We start from the raw sequence: 14,956 nt of genomic DNA on the forward strand, positions 1-14,956 counted from the left end.
AGAGTCATCATTCAGAAGACACAGGCAAGGATCTGGAATAATAGTAGACCCAATAATTTTTTCTAGAGTACAACAAACTAGAGTCCAGAAATTAATTTTAACTAAACATTCCCAAAACATGCCAACTGCAGCATTTTGGCATAAAGTAAAACAGGCTGTTTTTGAACCAAGAGAACAAATAACGCCCCTGGCACTTTGCAGTGAGGCAACAGGTTGGTGAAAAGGTGCGTGTGCAAGTTGTACAACTATGATGAGTAAGAACAGGACTTCATTTGCCTGCCCCTCCCTTGGGCGGTGAGTATATAATTGCTCACTTAAATGGGTTATATCTTACTCACTTATCTCCTGGACTTGTGCCTGCCATAACAGACAAGCTAGACATCAGCTAGACATATAATGATTATTGCCTGTACAAATAGTCATTTAAAAAGAATCTAAAAGGGTTAGGGTTAGGGTTAAATGTCTAAACTCAAAAAAGAAATGTGGGTGTTTTTCTCTCCATGCTTTTATTTATGATGTTCTACACCAAATGTAAGCAGCAGTTTCATAATTTGAATATTTTCTTCTTCACTTTTGTGACTAGCCAACTCAAGTTCTACAGAAGCTCCACTAAGAGAACCTATGTGCGTCATTAGGAAAAAGTATGGTATCCTTGACAGAGCTTTGGAAGCCGATCAGCTGAGGTATGCAGTAGACACTCAGACTGACAACATCTCGTGAGATGGGGTGTCGTGAGCACAACAAACCAGAATGGCCACAGGGCACACTGAGCAATGATGGACCTTATGGCTGACGCACACCCTGTTCAGTCATCAGTTTAAACAAACATCTGTCTGCAGAGGGCTCAAAGGTCAGGTTTATCACTCTAAAATATTCTAACAAATCCCAGGATCACTTTTACTAGGGGTCTGTTCAAAAGAGTAAGTAAGGAGACACTAATCAACATTGTGCACATTCTACAGAATAATTTCATATTTAAAACAACAGCACTGGAACTAGATGAAAAAAACAACAACTGGGAAATGTAATGTAAGCCATGAGATTATCTCTTTGAAACAGTGATTAATAGGCCAGATATACAGCCATCCACCAATAAAGAAATCACTGCAACTCAGTTGAATAGATAAATCTTCAGCTAACTCTCATAGTTCATAAATCGGAAAACATTCATCACTGTGAAAAGCAAAGGCACACAACCAGTTGCCTTCATTCCTGTTACATTTCAGTGAAAAATCAACATCCAAGGTGGGCGTCAGGTCTAACCAATTCAAGTCTGAATACTTCCTCTTTCAAATCATAGGGAAATCCAAAAAGACTCCGTTTAGAGTAGGACTATTATTTTCTCTTACCCATTTGTTTCAAGACCAAAAGAAAAAATCCACTATTACATTTGAATGACTTTCCAGAAGAGGAAAAAAATAGAGAGTGGTGGATTAAGACAGTAAAATGGGAGAATATAAATGTACTGTCACTCTCTCAGCAGCTGTAATCGAAACCCTCTCACAGCTGTGGTAATTCGTTTTTAAAACTAATTCCAGGGTAGTATAACACTAAACATAAAGTTATAAATTTACACTCAATATTTTAAAAATTTATAATATAAGAAAATTTGCGAGATTTACGCTGATAAATAAGGTGGAAACGCTTCTTCACAGTTTGTGAAAAAGGTCTATGGGAAATGGTTGGCTGATCCTCTTTTAATCATCTTAACTCAGCTGTTCAAAGATGCAGACCCTCTTAGCACACAAGCAAAAAAATATATATAGAGAGAGAGAGAGAGAGCTTCATGTCTTTGCAAATTGTTTGTAGCCTTACTTCTGAGGCCCTTCTGTTTGCGTTTGCACAAAAGCTTATGTGGTTTTACATTGTTGTGTGAATATGCTAGTTGTGTCAAAATTATTTCTTGAATTAATTTATATGCTGAAGGTATGAATTACTGTAATAGCCATTGTTCTTTATGACCATGTAATGTATGTGGCCATTGAATTTATGAATTTATGATGTACTAACATAAACAACAGCAACATTTATAGACATTAAAACAACAGTAACTATTTGTTACCATTTGAAATAAAATCAGCACAAGATTTAAAATCTTTTACACTAATGGTTAAGAGTTGTCTTATAAGAAACCAGAGCTTCACTAATTTTTAATTATTAATAAACTTTAGGTTTAATCCTTTTTATTATATGTTACCAGGGTTTGGAGCAACCTCAATATTTTATATATTTTAAAGTTATATATTTTGTCTTTTCAGTTTTCAAAAGCTTGTTTTACTTTTGTTGACTTTTATGTAGTTATTTTAGTGTTGTTTTTTTTTCTGGGGGGGGGGGGGGCTATCAAGGGACCTGAGATGCAAATTAGCATGTGGTATAATCTCAGTGTACACTGCAAAATGAATAATTTTGTAATTTTTTATTTTTTTCTGAAATTGTTTTTTACTCTCCCTATACAAATAAATAAAAAAGTAGAAATCATTTGAGACCCATGTACTCAAATAACCACAGAACGGCCTCTAGCGGAGAGACGTGTTACAGCAGCTAGTTTCTTCTCAAGCATCCTTTGAGGTGTAGTGAATGGCACTGACCGAGTGTGAGATGCAGTGTACTGGACTGGTTATATTAAACTGTTTCTCTAAAGTTAACTAAAATAAAGAATTCAGTTAAACATTAAAACTTTAATCATCTATTATAACTGGCTTCATTGAAATAAAACAAAATATTAAACCCAAGGAACGGTGAGCCTTCAATGACAAGAAATGATTGGAATCAGGGAATTAGAAAACAGGCAATGTCTGGGAAAGAAAAATAATAATTAGGACTGCGGATAACAAGCCACTAAACGGAAGCAGTGGTCACGAAAATCAAAAGTATGTTTATGGAATTTGTTCGTTGGAATGTGGTGCGTTTTTCCAACTCGTGTGTACTCAGACAAACGCTCTGTGAGGTAAAAGCGCAAGCTCGTCCCTTTTTCCTTCCAGCATCTGATTGGAGGAGACGCGTGCTCAGGAATGTCATGAAACTATTTAAATAGCACTTTGTTCTCTTTGGTAATAGTTAAGATTGACCACTGTAACTAGAGCAAAGAAACAGCCTCGGTTAACGAGGAAAATCGGTTCTTAACTCTTTGTTTTGAAATCACATTTTCTTAACGCTTCTTAGGAATTATATCAATTTTCCCGGGATTTACAAATTTGTTGCTGTTTTAAACGTGTGGGGAGGTGTGTGGTTTTTATTTTTATTTTTTTATTTATTATTATTATTATTATTATTATTATTATTATTATTATTTTCTAATTCAGACCGATATGTTATGATATTTATGGAATATTCACTGTTAAGGCTACGTTTTTGGTTCATTATCAATATTAATATCTACCTGTATTTATGATTTCCGATAGGTAAAAGAATAAGCGCTAAAATGAAGTCTGCGGCAATCTTTTTGCTACTGATGCTTTGGAACTGCGAGAGCGCGAGAGTCGCAGGTGAGCGCTGATACCCACGCACGGTTAGTGTTTGTGAGTGGGGCTGAGATTTAAAATATAAATGTAGCTGTTTAAAATGCAAACATAGCCGTTTTGCCACTTTTTATTAAAACACCTCGTGTGTTTTAACAAATGTTCTCAACTTCTGAATTCCTAACAGAAAGTCCAGACGACAACAGTGTGTACGACCTGTTCGAGCTCGTCCAAGTGCCGAGGAAAAACCATGGGGTCACCCTGGTAAAAGGCGACGACCCTTACAGTCCCGCCTACAAGATCCTAAACCCCGACCTGATCCCCCCGGTTCCCGAGAGCGCCTTCAGGGACCTAATCGATTCCATTCACGCGGAGAGAGGATTTCTACTGCTGGTCAATTTCAAGCAGTTCAAGTGGACGAGGGGAAGCCTCTTGACCGTGGAGAAGAATGACGGCTCAGGACCCGTTTTCGAAATCGTTTCCAATGGAAAAGCAAACACTCTGGACATTGTTTTTTCCACTGAAAACAAGCAACAGGTTGTGTCCATTGAGGAAGCGGATTTGGCGGTGGGACATTGGAAGAACATCACTCTTTTCGTGCAGGAGGACAGGGTTCAGTTCTATGTGGGATGCGAGGAGGTGAATTCAGCGGAGCTTGATGCTTCTATCCAGACTATCCTCACTCAGGAGACCCCAGGTGTGGCGAGCTTGCGGATCGGCAAGGGCGCAGTGAAAGACAGGTTCATGGTGAGTTTAGGATGCAGCGTATGAATGCTATGCAGATGCATGCCAAAGAGACGTGCGATACATTTTAGCTGTATAAATTAAATCACTTGTGGATTTCTTTAGGGAGTGCTGCAAAATGTGCGCTTTGTTTTCGGAACGACACTGGATGCAATTCTGAGGAATAAAGGATGCCAAAACTGTAAGTGTCATGCTGAACTCATGCATGTAGCCTACTGTGTGTGCGACCAGTTTACTTTGATCGAGCGCTCAGTTCAGATTAATGCGCGTTCTTAATTCAGCGTTGGATGTGCCAGCGCACAACCAAGAACACATTTATCAGCGCTCGGTTCATACTGTATCTTTTCTTCACATCTAATGCACATGAGACAGAACGCAGTAACATTATCTAGCGTGCCAAGTAATGAACACTGGCGATACAAACATTAAGATTTAAGCTCCCTTCACTCTCATTTCCATTAACTTAACATTCATTTTTTCCATTTGCTTAATAATATAGTTCTAAATCTATAGTTAACTTTATGCTGAATGTTTTGAATGTTCTTTCTAAATTCATCTTTTTTTTTTCTTTTTTTTTTCATTGCAGCAATTATGACTGATATCATCACCCTTGACAATCCCATAAATGGATCCAGACCTGCAATCAGGACTGATTACACTGGCCACAAAACAAAAGGTAATCCCTCCTTTTTGGTAGCCCATTCATAATACAAGTAAACAAAATGTGAACATAATTTTAGAATGGGAATACAATCTTAACATTTGTAAACTGCATATTTCTCCTGTTTAGATTTACAGATGATTTGTGGCTTTTCATGTGAGGACCTAGCCAGCATGTTCAAGGAACTCAAAGGTCTTGGTGTGGTGGTGCAAGAGTTGTCCAACGAACTCCGCAAAGTGGTGAGAAAAAAGTTAATCATTTTAAAACTAGCGTAAAGTTGTGCATTCTTTTTGGTTGCAGTAAAATGTTGGGATAAAGCATGGAGAGGCCTAACTAGCGATCATATGCAAATTATTTACAATAATGAATGTAAAGAAAATACATAGTTTATGTGGTTTTTTTACATCAACTACATAAAGTAGATGTTATTGTATATACTATATATATATATATATATATATATATATATATATATATATATATATATATATATGTAAGTGTTAGTGTAGTGGACTTGTGTTGTGTATATCAGCATGGCTCATAATGAAGCTCCTATTTTTTGTTTGGTTTTCTAGATGGATGAAAAAAACATGCTCATGAATCGCATAGGCATTCATGCTGGTGTCTGTCTTCACAATGGAATTGTGCACAAAAACAAGGAGGAATGGACAGTTGATGATTGCACAGAGTGCACTTGCCAGGTAAGAACCAAATGCTCTGTTAAACTCTGAGAGCTGCCTGCTCTGTTATTAAGCCACTAATTTGTGTGTTAGAGAGATGGGAGCCATGGCACTGTAAGTGCTATGAAATATAGCACTGGCCGTAGTCTTGTCCAACGCAGCAGACATACTTAATTTGGGTGGGTGTATCATTCCCCTGAAGTACCTAGCCTCTAATTAAAAGTATGAAATTGAGGTAACTAAAGAGAATACCTGGAACAGTGGGTTAAACTAAATGTTATAAATTTAATTCATAGTGTTTGTGTAACAATATATACAGGTCAGCACCCTAGTTATTCTGAAGTGCTTTGTGTTGTAAGCATGACATAGCCAATCAGCACTGTATAATATTCACATGCCTAATTGGAGAGACTTAAAAATGGCCAGGTTATCACATTCTCACACAGAGTGTTTTGGCAGACACAGCCATTGTGTTCAAAGTTTCAAAGATTAATCTAATCCCCTTTGAAGTGTCATGATTTCGAATTTACACCAAATGTTTGATCTAGTGTGCTGAATGGGGCAAGTTTATTTAAATTTATATTTACAGTGTCTATTGTCTCATCAATCATTTGTTACATCAAAATGGATTCATTGAGTACTTGTGTTAATTACAGAATTCTGCAACTGTGTGCCGTAAAATTTCATGTCCCCTAATCCCATGTGCAAATGCCACAGTGCCTGATGGGGAGTGCTGCCCTCGCTGTGGAACCCGTAAGTGCAAATTAATTACTGCTTAAAAAATCTTTGACTTGTGACTTTTAGAGTGAAGATTATTTCAATAATGCTTACATTAGTTTTTTTATTGTGCCTACAGTATGTTGTTTAGGTTAAGATCTGTTCTGTTAGCTAGCTCACTAGCATTATAGCTTGTTAGTGTCATGTGCATATATTGTATATCCAACCTAGTCTCATAGAATGAACGTTACTATAACTATAACTATTTTTGCTAACCGAGATTTACGTGCTGCATTCTAAGTTTCGCTGCAGTCTGGAATTAACTCTAGAGGTGCTACAAAATTGTTTTATTCACTTTCACACAAATCACGAGTACAACGGCTGATTATGACTTTATGAACACTTATTTTTCACTCTATTACTTAAACACTGCTTTGTTATAATATCAAAACGATACATTTTAATGCTTGTGTTAGAGACCCACCTACATTTACCCACTTATTCCAACCCGATTAGCTTGCGCTGTAGCTTACCTGACCGAGGCTCAAGCTCAGCCTAGCACGCAAGCGGGCTCATGAAACAAAAGTGATATAGAAGTGACGAAATGTTGTAGTTGCTTAAAAAATTCTGCTTTTCATGTCGCATTTGTTTTTAGGACACTAACGGTTATGTTTAGGAATTGATTAAGGTAAGGATGTCTGTTTTGTTCTCCTCTCATTTGCTTTTAGGACACTATTGGGTAGGTTAAGGTTAAAGTTTTAGGTTAGGGAGAAACGTTTTTCTAAAAATCTAAAATTCACCTTAAAACCTCATCTGATTACCACAACAACACACTTGCTTTTGGCACCCCTCGTTGGACATTTCACTATTTGCAGTGAAACGTGTAATGAAGCACGTAACTTCGTTTTGCAAAAAAAATTGCCACAATCACTTTCACGAGGTCAGGCTGTGTATTTCTTAATCTGGTAAAACAAAAATTTTGTTTTAATCGCAAAATTAATTGTCAGCTTAAACGTATTGTAATCCAGGCAACATCATGGCTTTTAAAATCTTTTATTGTGGAAGAGCTGTTGCTACCCAAACATTCACAATAATTCTTAAACCACACAATAGATTTCAACTGAAGTTTAACTAATGAATGGAACACTAGATCTTTGTGCATCAATGAATCACTAAATGGCCATAATTGTCTAAGTAAAGAGAGATGGAAAATTGGTGCTGTTTGGCAGAGACCCAAAAAAAAGAGTCAGAAACAGCAGTGCCCCCACATCTTGAGGGCCGGCCATACATAGCTAGGATTTAAATTAATTTCAGCCTCACATGTTTGAACTTATGGCATAATCAAGGGTGTTTGCAAATTCCATTTCCACATTTGGAGAAATGCTCAAAGGTATCCCTGTGCATTGGGTCTCCCACATTGACATTTCCCTAGCATTCCAACTGTTTGGTTCTTGCCATGGTTCCCTGGAGTGTTCTGTCTCAAGCTGCCAAGGCTAAATTGAGTCCATTAAGACCCAGTATTAAAAGCTTTTCTCCATTTTGCTGCTTTAGAAAGAAGGAATAGCTCTCCTATTGTCACGTTCTGTTCTCTCGACAGCAAGTGACTCCGCTGAGGACGGCTGGTCCCCCTGGTCTGAATGGACCCATTGTTCTGTGTCCTGTGGAAGGGGCATTCAGCAGCGTGGCCGCTCCTGTGACCGCATAAATAACAACTGCGAGGGCACATCAGTGCAGACAAGAGACTGTTACCTCCAGGAGTGTGACAAGCGCTGTGAGTGGTGCCCAACAACGAACACTGTCTAAGGTTTTTCTCACTGAGCAGGAGAAAAGAAACAACCTGTATCCTGTGTCTCTCATTTGCAACATGCAGTTAAGCAAGATGGCAGCTGGAGTCATTGGTCACCCTGGTCATCCTGCTCAGTTACCTGCGGTGCTGGCGTTATCACGCGCATTCGTCTTTGCAACTCGCCAACGCCGCAGATGGAGGGAAAAGATTGCCAAGGTGAAGGCCGGCAGACTGAGAGGTGTGAAAAATCACCATGTCCAAGTAAGTAGAGAGCCTGTGAACATTTCATTTAAAATACATTTGTGCAAACTGGCCAACATTTTTTTATTACATTTTCTTTTCATAGTCAATGGCGGATGGGGACCATGGTCACCTTGGGATACTTGCTCTACCACCTGTGGGGGTGGTGTCCAAAGCCGTAAACGTCTTTGCAATAGTCCAGTACCCAAATATGGTGGTAAAGACTGTGTTGGAGACGCAAAGGTCACCCAGCTCTGCAACAAGCAAGCCTGTCCAATAGGTGAGCGATAGCATTCGTTAACCCTTCAGCTGAGACTGGTCTATTTTTGTGTTAAATCTTTGACTAATTTTCATAACTTCTACATCTACAGATGGATGTCTTTCGAATCCATGCTTTAATGGAGCTCAGTGCACAAGCTTCCCAGATGGCTCCTGGAAATGTGGGAAATGCCCCACAGGTTACACTGGCAATGGAATTGATTGCAAAGATATCAATGAGGTGAAGTTCTTCTAATTTCTTTTGTTATAGCTATACTGACTATAAAACAATGTGCTGGAAAAATCTCACTACAAATTTATTTTTCTCTCCATTACAGTGTAAGGAGGTCCCTGATGCTTGCTTTGAATTTAATGGAGTCCATAGGTGTGAGAACACAGTGCCTGGCTACAACTGTCTGCCATGCCCCCCACGCTACACTGGCTCACAGCAGTTTGGTAGAGGAGTTGAGGACGCTGCTGCCAAGAAACAGGTAAATGAGAGAACATTGAAAGATCACAAATTACCAGTGCTTACATGCTCATGAACTGATGTGACTGATTGCTGCAGGTGTGCACACCACGTAATCCTTGCCTTGATGGAAGCCATGACTGCAATAAGAATGCTCGCTGCAACTATCTGGGACATTTCTCAGAGCCCATGTACCGCTGTGAGTGCAAACCTGGCTTTGCTGGAAATGGACACATCTGTGGAGAGGACACTGATCTTGATGGCTGGCCTAATGCTGATCTTGTGTGTGTCGAGAATGCAACCTATCACTGCAAGAAGGTAGGATGACACATATTGGCTTTATTTGTTATGAAATTATGAATAAAATCACTGTGGCTAAAATAAATTTTCATATACTACTCTTCTTGAAGGACAACTGTCCCAACCTTCCAAACTCTGGGCAAGAAGACTATGACAAGGATGGAATTGGTGATGCTTGTGATAATGATGATGACGATGATGGCATTCCTGATGACAGGGTAAAAATATACTGTTGTATTATTTTCTGTATATTCCACACATTCTCTTTCTAGTGAAATGAATGAATATGTGTACATTTTAAACAGTGTATAAATGAAGAGAGGACCCAAAATGTACAGAGCTTACAGTATTTTCAAATTCACTCTGAAAAAAGTGCTGTGTAAAGTAAACTCAGTTCTCCCGTTGACAAACCTCAAATTCCACCAAAAAGGTACCGCTCTGAAAGACTTGCAGTGTATCATGCTAATCCAATATTATCTTTGGTACAAATCTTAAAATAAGGCTAGCTTTTATCATTGCACTCCTCTAAATAGACCTACACAGCTGCAGCCAAATTACAAGCCTAACATCTAAAAGTAATATCCTTCATGTGAGAGGGCCCTGTGGAGAATGTGTTACTGTTCTTTGCCATATGCTTCCTTCTGAACTGTGGTCTCTTTTTAAAAAAGGACAATTGCCCACTCATCTTCAACCCAAGGCAGTATGACTATGATCGTGATGAGGTGGGAGACCGCTGTGATAACTGTCCCTACAACAGCAACCCAGACCAGACTGACACTGACAGCAATGGTGAAGGCGATGCCTGTGCTGTGGACATTGATGGAGATGGTACAGAAATGATGCTTGAAATGTTAACCATAGATGCCATAGATGAAGTGTTATCTTTTGGAGGTCCAAATCATTCAAACACAATATGTGTCATTCTTTTTGGCAGGTATTTTAAATGAGAAGGACAACTGCCCATATCTGTACAACGTAGACCAGAAAGACACTGATCTAGATGGAGTTGGTGACCAGTGTGACAACTGCCCTCTGGAGCACAACCCAGACCAGGTATATATATATATATATATATATATATATATATATATATATATATATATATATATATATATATATACACATACTGTATATATATGAGACATGAAAAGGATGAGAGAAAATGGCAGTTGTTTTCAAACCATTATACAATCCACATCTATGTGTTGTTCAGCTCAGCTTCAGAGCCATTGCTAAAAAAGTACCAAGAGGGTAGTCACAGTCTTTACTAAGCCATGTATTGGTAGAGTAAAACCTCTTCTTCTTGAAGCCAAAGTTGCACAATAAAGCCCTAGGGGGCTTTTCACAGAGACTCTCTAGTGTTAAATTAGCCAAAGGATATGTGGATGTAAATAATGGTTATTAGTGAGGAGTGAATTTGCCATTGGGTTTATGCATGCCCTGTCGGCACTCAATTCCTGCAGATCACACCTGCGCCATGGTTAACTGGAGAGAAGGAATGCACCCCTCCTTTCCTCATTAGATGCTGAAATGTGACTGTGGTATTGCCAAGCTTCAGGAACACAAGATTGTTTTCAGAGAAAGCCTTCACCGATGGGCCAACTAGGAAGGAACTTTGAGCCGTTTAGAAAAGTCCTTTTCTAGCTGGAAAATTATAATTAAGAAAGATAAAGAAGATGATTCAAGATGCATTCTGAGACACAGGCATTTTGATCCTTGCTCATTCTACACTCTCACTCCAACAGCTTGACTCTGACTCTGACCGTGTTGGAGACAAATGTGATAGCAACCAGGACATTGATGAGGATGGTCACCAAAACAACCTAGACAATTGTCCATACATTGCCAATGCGAACCAGGCTGATCATGACAAGGATGGTAAAGGGGACGCCTGTGACTATGATGATGATAATGATGGCATTCCTGATGACAAGGACAACTGCAGACTGGCTTTCAATCCAGATCAACTGGATTCTGATGGTCAGTTGGACAATTTTGTTTCTGAATATTCATAAATGAATGTTGCACTCACATGCATGTTAATGTAATGTTGAGATTTAATCTCAGGTGATTTATTCTCCACTTTTAGGTGATGGAAGAGGGGATGCTTGTAAAGATGACTTTGACCAGGATAATGTCCCAGATATCTACGATGTCTGTCCAGAGAACTTTGACATCAGTGAGACTGACTTCCGGAAATTTCAGATGGTACCTCTGGATCCCAAGGGTACCTCTCAGATTGACCCCAATTGGGTGGTTCGTCATCAAGGCAAGGAACTTGTTCAGACAGTCAACTGCGATCCCGGCATTGCTGTTGGTAAGTCCACTTCTATAAAATAAAAAAATAATACATTTTAACCAAGCAATGATTAAATTCTGACCATTTGTTTTAGGTTTTGATGAGTTCAATTCAGTTGACTTCAGCGGAACTTTCTTCATCAACACGGAAAGAGATGATGACTATGCTGGCTTTGTTTTCGGATACCAGTCCAGTTCTCGCTTTTACGTGGTGATGTGGAAGCAGATCACACAGACCTACTGGTCCAGCACACCAACAAAAGCACAGGGTTACTCAGGGTTATCAATCAAAGTGGTTAATTCCACCACAGGGCCAGGCGAGCATTTGAGGAACGCCCTTTGGCACACTGGAGACACTCCAGGACAGGTACGTCTTATGGAGGTCACTGTGATTAAATAAGGTTCAAAAGCCTTATGGTCATAGGAATACTGACATTTCTTTGCTCAACCCTTTATAGGTACGTACGCTGTGGCATGACCCAAAAAATATTGGATGGAAGGACTTCACTGCTTACAGATGGCACCTGACTCACAGACCACGAACTGGACACATAAGGTATTACTAAACAGACCAATAAAGTGTCTGCCTAGAAAGAGACCTTTCTAGGCAGACTGAAACATTTATTTTCAAAAGACACTGTGTTTCAATGTGCAATTTTCTCTGCACATTTCAGAGTGGTGATGTATGAAGGCAAAAAGATCATGGCAGATTCTGGTAGAATTTATGACAAAACATATGCAGGCGGAAGACTGGGTCTCTTTGTCTTCTCACAAGAGATGGTATACTTCTCAGACCTCAAATATGAATGCAGAGGTGCGTTTCATTACATGGCATACATTTTCAAATCAAAATTCATTTTTTCACAGTCATGAACCAACCATGGATATGGAACAGTTAAGACTTACTGTCTTTCTTTTCTTTTTCAGATGCATAATTACACAGGCAGGAAGTTTATCAAAGAATGCACATTTCTGTACAAATATGTATTCCGGGCAAAGTCCAGAGACAGATTTGATGCTAATTTTTTGCAGTCGCTCTCACAGTGGTGGTGACAAAGCAGGTGGTCAATTCCAATGTAACTGTCGCTTGTTGGAATAGAAACCAGCTGGCTACTGATTCAGAATCTGGACCCCTCCACCATTAGCAGGTAGAGCAGAAAATAGTCTCCCTCACTTTGTTTAATTGGGAAGACTGAAATCTCTCTGAAAAACCTCATTCAGCTCTGTGTGGGAGGAGCTCCCAACAGACAGCTATGCACTTCGAAACCTTTACTCTCTCTCTCTCTCTCTCTCTCTCTCTCTCTCTCTCTCTCTCTCTCTCTCTCTCTTTCTCAAAAACAAAATTTCATACTCTCTCTTTCCCTGAAAAGATGTTATGGCCAATTTAGAGGGAGTGCAACCCTTTAAAAAAGAGGACAGTATTTTATGAAAACATTTGGACTTTACTTGACTATAAACAAAGCAATGATATTGTTTAAGACATTGAAGAAACCAACAAATCAATTGAAAAACAAAGTCAACCTGAATGTATGAGAAAAAGAATACTATTTTTTTTTTTTTTTGCTGACAGTCTAAGCAGGTATATTTTGAGTGGATCATTGTACCATTTATTCATTTTAGCTATATTTCTGTCTATTTTACATTTTGCTCTGCATAGTCTCATCTAAAGCTTCATGTACATTCATAAAGGGCTGGTGGGAGACAACTCATGGTTTAGTGTGCATAGTTTTCTCAGGGCTTGATGGCTAAACCATTTGAGCAATTCATTAGAGATGGCATAATGAAAGGTTGCATTGAAGAGGAATTGGACAGGCCCAGGTTTAAAGATTCTCCAGTGATGAATGTTCCACAACAATCTCCATTTCAGGAAATGACTCGTCAAATACGAATGCTAGGTTACCAAGTAATCTAGTGTCCTTCTCAAATAAAAAATTGAGGCAAGTTTGATTTGAGAAGCTCCTCTCTAAGGGAAATTTGAGTTTGAGTCTTTCAGACATAAGCCCTATATCGATTAATGTAGCACTTAAAAAATGCTTATCGAGCATGGCTAGAATGTGCTGTGAGATTTTGCTTCAAGAAGCGTAAGAGAAGGCTGTCTCTCTAAAGATTCCCCCTTACTAAAAACTATTTATTGCGACATTTTTAAATATATATAAAAACAAAAGACCTCACTACCAAGGTTATGTCCAGTGCTCTTCATTAGCCTTTCCAGTCGAGAACCTTTCATGCATCACTTTTAAAGGAGATGGTCTTCTGAATGGTATATGTGACCTGTGTGCCTTTTCTGTAGAGAGAGAGAGATAAAGGAAAACTTTGATGTACAAATATTACCTCATTACTGTTTTGTAATTTGATCAAGCAAAGGCTTTTTCATAAGTACTTTTTCATTATCTTAAAAAACTAATTGGTTGCCTTATTGCTACTGTAGCACAAGTTGTAAATAGTATTCTTTATAGAAAAAAACACCCTGCCCCACACACAATGGAATATAGTAAACAGGAGACGACTTCTTTTTTTAAGAAAACATTAGCCAGTGTTTCAACTGTCCAGTTTTTAATTTTTTACTTGATAAATTATTGCTCTTTGTTGTCTCTGTTTGTAAGACTGTTTCATATGTGTGTAGATAAGTGCTATTTAAATAATTTATCATGGAGTGCAGCCTGAATAGGATGCATTAACATCTGTATAAACAGTTTGCACACTGACGTGAGGATGTTCTGTTCTTCATTGTTTTTATCTTTATTGTGTTGTTATTTTTGTACAATTTAGTGATGCTTGACTGTAAACATTTTTACCTAGTTATACAATGTAAAATGCAATTTTTTCATATAGCAATTATTTTGTTACATACTTCAGAATAATAAACAGATGCTAGACATTGTAAAACAGATGTTTATTTTCTTGTGCTGCTTTTTATTACTGTGAGTTTTTTTCCTCATGACATTTTACTTGTGCTACAGCAAGTCTAAATGGCATAGCTGACAACCATTTCCAGTGTTATTTTCTGTGCATGGCACAAAGGGTCAAAGTATGTATTATATGATTATAAAACAAGTTCATATATCTTGTGTGTATTGACTGGGCCCCAACATGTGCTTGAAGCCAAATTGCTACATAGCTAACATGTTTTAAAAGAAACCCAAAGATATTGTAGACCAAGGTCAATGTTAGTACCAAGTTTAAAAAAAAAAAAAAGATGAGAAATGAGACAAGTCCTCCTTGTCTACTTCTAAAGATAGGCACACATGTCTTCAGATAAAGTGTGGAATGTTGCAGCAGCGACCCTCCCCAGGGTTAATCCTCTAATTCCTCACTCGCCCGTGGGGAGATCGTGAACCTCCCTGA

At 38.6% G+C, this 14,956-nt stretch overlaps 1 protein-coding gene across 1 annotated transcript; it reads left to right on the plus strand.

The window, feature by feature from the left end:
* Positions 1-3,076: 3,076 nt before the first annotated feature.
* LOC127416379 (thrombospondin-1-like) lies at positions 3,077-12,939 on the plus strand. The gene is made up of 23 exons (XM_051655705.1): positions 3,077-3,221; positions 3,402-3,485; positions 3,646-4,205; positions 4,308-4,383; positions 4,789-4,878; positions 4,993-5,102; positions 5,439-5,564; positions 6,200-6,296; positions 7,858-8,031; positions 8,131-8,307; positions 8,393-8,566; positions 8,658-8,785; positions 8,883-9,035; positions 9,113-9,331; positions 9,424-9,531; positions 9,982-10,141; positions 10,248-10,366; positions 11,059-11,293; positions 11,403-11,630; positions 11,707-11,978; positions 12,070-12,167; positions 12,286-12,425; positions 12,539-12,939. Exons 2-23 carry the CDS (start codon positions 3,422-3,424, stop codon positions 12,544-12,546), a joined length of 3,516 nt encoding a protein of 1,171 aa, XP_051511665.1. The 5' UTR covers positions 3,077-3,221; positions 3,402-3,421; the 3' UTR covers positions 12,547-12,939.
* The last annotated feature ends 2,017 nt before the right edge of the window (positions 12,940-14,956 follow it).

This window comes from Myxocyprinus asiaticus, chromosome 25 (genome assembly GCF_019703515.2).
Source record: "Myxocyprinus asiaticus isolate MX2 ecotype Aquarium Trade chromosome 25, UBuf_Myxa_2, whole genome shotgun sequence".
NCBI classification, from domain to species: domain Eukaryota; kingdom Metazoa; phylum Chordata; class Actinopteri; order Cypriniformes; family Catostomidae; genus Myxocyprinus; species Myxocyprinus asiaticus.

Excerpts from the sequence above, each read along its gene's own strand:
- LOC127416379 (XM_051655705.1), top strand. The coding sequence starts at position 3,422 with ATGAAGTCTGCGGCAATCTTTTTGCTACTGATGCTTTGGAACTGCGAG. Across the intron at positions 4,206-4,307 it reads CAGTGAAAGACAGGTTCATG|GGAGTGCTGCAAAATGTGCG; the intron begins GTGAGTTTAGGA and ends GGATTTCTTTAG. Across the intron at positions 8,308-8,392 it reads TGAAAAATCACCATGTCCAA|TCAATGGCGGATGGGGACCA; the intron begins GTAAGTAGAGAG and ends TTCTTTTCATAG.